At 39.0% G+C, this 5,965-nt stretch overlaps 1 protein-coding gene across 1 annotated transcript; it reads left to right on the top strand.

Annotated features, from left to right (window-relative positions):
• The first annotated feature begins 2,701 nt into the window (after positions 1 to 2,701).
• On the top strand, positions 2,702 to 3,037 carry LOC145394522 (protein FAM200B-like). The gene has a single exon (XM_080268362.1). The coding sequence runs from the start codon at positions 2,702 to 2,704 to the stop codon at positions 3,035 to 3,037; it is 336 nt and encodes a 111-aa protein (XP_080124488.1).
• The last annotated feature ends 2,928 nt before the right edge of the window (positions 3,038 to 5,965 follow it).

Genomic DNA, 5,965 nt, shown 5'->3' with positions numbered 1-5,965 from the left:
CCCTTATTTGCTGATGGCTCTCGTACCTACAACTTTGATGAAACTTCAACTACAACAGTGCAGAAGCCTAGAAAAGAAATTGCGGAGAGGGGCGTTGGAAAACAGGTCAGTCAGGCTGTTAGCGCTCAATGAGGGGCATTGGTGACACCCTGCTGCTTTATTAATGCTCTATGGAAGCCATATTCCTCTTGTAATGCTCTTAACACAATGTCATTTTAAGGAGCACATAATAATGACGCACCAACAGGAACTCTTGGCCTAACTGGTGCAAGTGGGTGGATGAACAGTCAACTGTTTCATGAGGTTTTGAAGCACATCTTCAAGCAAGCGTCTGCATCGAAAGAGAATCCAACATTGCTCATTTGTGATAATTATGAATCGCATATTTCACTGCCTGTGCTTAATACTGGGAAAGAAAATGGAGTGACCATTCTCACCATTCACCCTCACTGCAGCCATAAAATGCAACCTTTAGATGTGACGGTGTATAGACCTTTCGAGACCTTCTATGCTCCTCCTATGGATTCACGACTTCTGCAGAAACCAGGAATTCCACTCACAGTTTATGATATTGTAGCACTGGCAAACATTGCTTTCAAACGCTCAATGACACCATCAAATATCACTTCTAGTTTTCAAAGAACAAGCATATTTCCATTTGATGGGAATGTACTGTATTTGACGATTCGGCTTATGCTCCAAGTACAGCTACTGACCGTCTTTGCCCAGAACCTACGCAAACTGATATGGTCCCAGAATCAGGACCATCTCATTAAGGAGGAAACTTGGCATCTAGTACTACTGTACAATGCTTTCAGTCTCCTGAGGAAACCTGAGGCTATCCTATGGCTGCAACCAGGAAAGAGTCAGGAAGTGGCCAAAAAAGTGAGTGTAGTATGATTGCAACTGAAACTCCTAAACAAGGAAATGCTTGGTCATATAAAGCTCGATGCTCTACTCAAAACCTGGACTCAAAGAAGGACGCCAATACCAATCCAAAATCCAGAAAACTAGTTTTTGATGAAAATTCATCATCTGGTGAAGAATTAGTTCTGTCAGATCATTATTCTGATATCGCTGATGACCAGGTTACCAATAAAGATGACTTTCCTGCATTGGAAGGAGAGCTCCAAGTAAATTATTACATTCTTCCTGAGTTTGATACCACACCTTGTAATGCAGGGTAAAGATGAAGGAGACTGCGAAATTTTGTGTCTTCGGAAAAAGTAGAAATCAATGGAATTCTTCTTTTCACAGGTCCAGATATGGCTTCTGTCAAATTCAGTGACATTAAGGCCATCCTCGTCATGCCAACAACATTTGGATCAACAAAATAACAGAATGTTTATCATGTATTTCATTTCAGTTTTGGTTTCTGTAATGTAAACTAATCATGTCCCATAGGGTTTTTAATTGGTACCATGGCCTTTTGCAGTAAATAACCTTGAAAGGTCAAACTCAAGGTCACGGGTATTCAGGAGGCTATAACTCGAAGCTGGTTGAAGATAAAGATATTTAGTATTATCAAGATATGGGGAGTCTCATATGGGCTTTCATTTGGCTCTATGAGCTTTGACCTTGAGTGACCTTGAAAGGTCAAACGCAAGATCACGGATTTTCAGAGGGCGTAACTTGAAAACATTGGTGCCATTACCTTAGCCTTTAATTGTATAATGACACAATTTCACTATTTAACAGCAATAAATTATCTGCTGGAGGCCGAGGGTTGTTGTGCCTGACATCACCTTTTTTTTTTTTTTTTTACATTGATCTTTAATCACTGTAGTGATTTAATTGACATTAGTGGAAGTGGCCAAATAAACTTAAATTTTATCATTCGTTTGTTTCTATCTATTTGGCTTTTTTATATAGATTTGCAATGGCTGCCAGTGTTGCTAGGAAGTGGAAGTACAATGATGAATACATTAACAACGGATTTACATCAGTCCTCGCTGATGGCATCAAGAAATCTCAATGTGTGTTCTGTGTTTCAAAGTGCTGAGGAATGATTGTATGAGGCCTAGTATGCTGAAGCATCATCTGACGACAATCTACCCTCAGAATGCGGAGAAAGACCCAAGTTTCTTCAAGTGCCATGAACAGGGTTTGGGAAAACAGAGTCTGGATGGGAGTGGTGCTTTTCGACAACAAAACTTAGGTGTAACAGAGGCATCATATGAGGTTTCCCTTGAAACAACAAGGAAGAAAAAGGCTCACACGATAGGTGAATCTTTAATAAAAGCCATGTGTTGTGAAGATGGTCAAGCGGGTTCTTGGAGAGTCAAGTGTACATAAGATTCAACAGATCTTGTCAAACGACACAGTGAAACGAAGAATTAGTGAAATGTCAGCGATATCATGAGGCAAGTGATACAGGCGATTACAGTGTCTCCATCTGGTATGTTTGCAGTATAATTTTAAATGAGTGAACTGATAAGAGTTCTTCTGCACAGCTACTCGCTTTTGTTAGGTATGTATTCATGACATCAAAAATGAATATCAGTTCTGTACACAGCTAGGAACTAACACAAAAGCTTTAGATGTGATGGAAAAGTTGACCTCTTTCATCACAGCTAACGGAATAGCCTGAGAAAATTGTTGTGGAGTCTGTACTAATGGGGCTCCGGTGATGCTGGGATTATAATCGAGGCTACAGAAGCATGTCAAGGAAGTAGCTCCGAATACGAAAGTGATTCACTGAATGATCCATCGTTTTAAACTGGCGTCAAAAACCTTCCCTGATCCCCTTTGCAAGATCCTTGAGGCAGTGGTAAAATGTGTCAACTCTGTGAATACAGGAGATTTGAACTCTCGACTTTGCCGGAAATTCTGTGAAGACATGGAGTCAGAGCGCGAATCCCTTCTCATTTGCTCCAGTGTGCGATGGCTTTCCAAGGGTAATGTTGTCAACAGAGTAACTGAGCTTCGGACAGAACTTAAACTACTAGAAATGAAAGGGAAGGATGATCCATTAAGTCTCTTCAACCAGGTGTTGTGGGAGACACGTCTTGCATACCTGACGTTTGTGAGCAGCTGAACAGAGAAAATCTAAAACTACAAAGTAAGAAAAGAAAATTAATGTATTTCACCTCATACACTGTATTCCCTCATTTCTACCAAACTCCAGAGCTGGCAAAGGAAACTGAGTGTTGAAACTGTTGCCATGTTTAAGAATCTTTCTACTGTTCTTGACGATATTGAAGAGGATCACCTACTTGACCCATGACTCAAATGTGAAATAATTCAGCATTTGTAATCCTTGGATAGTGAGCTCAAAAGATAATTCCCGGAATTCGAGGAGGAAGAAGGGAAATTGGTGAGGAATCCTTTCTCTGACACTCTTGACATTGCTGCCATTCCCGATGATGTTCAAGACGAACTCCTTGACTTCAGGAATGGTTCTGTTGCTAGACACCTTTATGAAGAGAAATCTCTGACTGTGTTCTGGTGTTCCACGTATCACTCTTTTACATATAAGAAGTAAAAGCCGACACCAGTTGGATGTGGACCCAGATATGAGATGTACGTTACCAGTTACTCAAACTCGATTCAGTCGACTAACTGAAAGCAAACAGAGTCATCCATCCCACTGATATATAACAAAATATGCATTCTGACTGATAGCTGTAAGAATTAAAATAAATAGAGACTACCAAAACATTATTTTTTAACCATTATTTGTGAGAGGTTTGAGAGAAAACTAAATTGGGGGCCACGAGGATTAGAAGAAGAATGATGTGAAAAAGTTTGAGATATACTGCACTATACATTACTGATGCTTTATTGGTTTCCAAGTCAATTTCAGATTGTCCTATAAAATATTTATTACTGTTTTCGCATAGAATTTTGCATATAGGAGGGGAATTGCTGGACAGGCTATTCATGATGAGAATTCTCTTGATGATGTTCTCATACCTGAAGCCTACATGTGTTGTACATTAAGTTTTCTCAATATGTCAACAACATCAAGATTTTCACTGAGAGGGAGGACAAGGGTTCTTCGGTTTGTCCGGCGTTTTTGTCAATTATATTTGTGTCCACTGCATTATGACACTGGGTTGTTATGCTGAATGTTATTTAACTTTCTTCCCTGTGCTCTAAGTCATTTATAGTTTTTCTATATGCCCTCAAGTACGTAGATAAGAAGGCAGATATTTTTTACATTAATGTGATCATTCGAAAAATAATGCACATGGGACATTATTTCTGTAGGTTTTCTGTATACCTTAGTATTCAGAACACTTTATCCCTGATGACCTCTGCATCCAAGGAGGGCAGTTTATTATCCATGTCGAGTTAATATGTGAATTTTATGGATGGGGCTAAGGATTTTAGTCGAAGTAAAAATTCATCAAATGAAAGGTTGTTGGTTGAAAAGAACAGGATGTAATCAACGTATTGGTGCCAAATTTTTCTCTTTCTCCTCTACAAAAATCAGCAAACTACTCTCAAAGTATTCCATGTAAATACTGGCCAGCACAAGAGAGGAATACCTATGGCCATACCACTTTTTCGTGTGAAATGGTTGCTCTCAAAAACAAAAGATGAATTATCTACCAACAATCTTATCAGTTTGATTATGTTTTCACAGGGAACACTATCAGTGTTGCTACCCAAAACATTTGTCAGGAAAGCTAGCACGGTTCATGGGAACTAACTTGTTTGTAATGATAAAAAACATTAAAGGATTCTAGCTTCTTAACCAGATCCTCATTGTTTTGTACAAAGGAGACAGAAACGGTGCCCTCAAACGGGGACAACAGTGTGACAGGCCACTTGAAGTGCTTACATGTCACAGAACCTGCAGAATTTATGATTGCCCTGAGGGGTTTGAACTCCAACAAAATACCATTACATACTGTGAAGTAAAAAACAACAACAAAATCCTCTGACCTGAATTCCCTAGAAGAGCTTCAGGTGATGCATGAGAATATAACAGATAACTGGGCAAGAACAACTGATCGTCATTTAGCAAAGACTGAAGAGATGGTCAGCCCTAATTATGTAGATTAGGCCCCTGAATCCTGCAGATAATGTAAAATAATTCCATCCCACAGATTGACTGAAGTAAGAGTGTTCCCGGTAATATCAGTGTTGTATTAAATGGTAATAAAAATTACCGATATGGCAGAGCCGTTAGAGCAGAGTCGTCAAGGGACGTTAGAGTTTGGTTTGATCTGTGTACTACACAGTTGTATGACCTGAGTGATGTGTGTGCATTCTAGGAAATATTGTTTCGTCAGGCTGTGCATCATTCATCAGTGCAGCTGTTAGCAAGTTTGAAGCAGTGCAAAAGAATCAATGCACAGTCAGGGAATGTTCCACATTACCCACTGTTCGGACCACTGGTGGTCGACGAATAGTCACGAAAGTAGCAACCAGACCAAACATGTCTGGTAACTGTGAGTTGAAGGAAGGGTGGCCGTGGGTGGGAGGGCTTGGAGAGTCGCTCACATCACAGTATCAGTAGCCAATGATAATTTATGTGTCCGACGTATTCTCATAGTGCAAAGAGGGTATGTAGTTTGTTTCGTATCACACTGTTCTCTGAGTCTGTCTACATTGCTGCATATATAATACTTGTTTGCCGTCAAAGGTATGCTTCTTTGCCTTCATTTTGTAATGTTTGATAGGAATGATAGTCACGGAGACCAAGCTTATAATTAGGACTTCCCATGTAATTCTGTCTAAAAGAACACTGGCAATGTTTGCAGGCAGATGTTTATAATGGGATGGCAGAGGATAAATGAAAAAATTTCTAAGAAGTTATATAGATATATATACACACACACAAACACACACACACACACACACACACACACACACACACACACATATATATATATATATATATATATATATATATATATATATATATATATATATATATATATATATATATATATATTGTTACATAGCCTATGATTTCATCATCCCTTGTATAATTCTAACTTATGATATAGTT

Source organism: Coenobita brevimanus, chromosome 27, assembly GCF_032717465.1.
Source record: "Coenobita brevimanus isolate Jiangsu-jjx chromosome 27, ASM3271746v2, whole genome shotgun sequence".
NCBI lineage: Eukaryota > Metazoa > Arthropoda > Malacostraca > Decapoda > Coenobitidae > Coenobita > Coenobita brevimanus.
The sequence above is the reverse complement of the archived record's forward strand: the minus strand, read 5'-3'. Positions and strand labels throughout refer to the sequence as shown.

Bases quoted from the DNA above. Each gene is read 5' to 3' on its own strand.
- LOC145394522 (XM_080268362.1), top strand. From the start codon at position 2,702: ATGATCCATCGTTTTAAACTGGCGTCAAAAACCTTCCCTGATCCCCTT.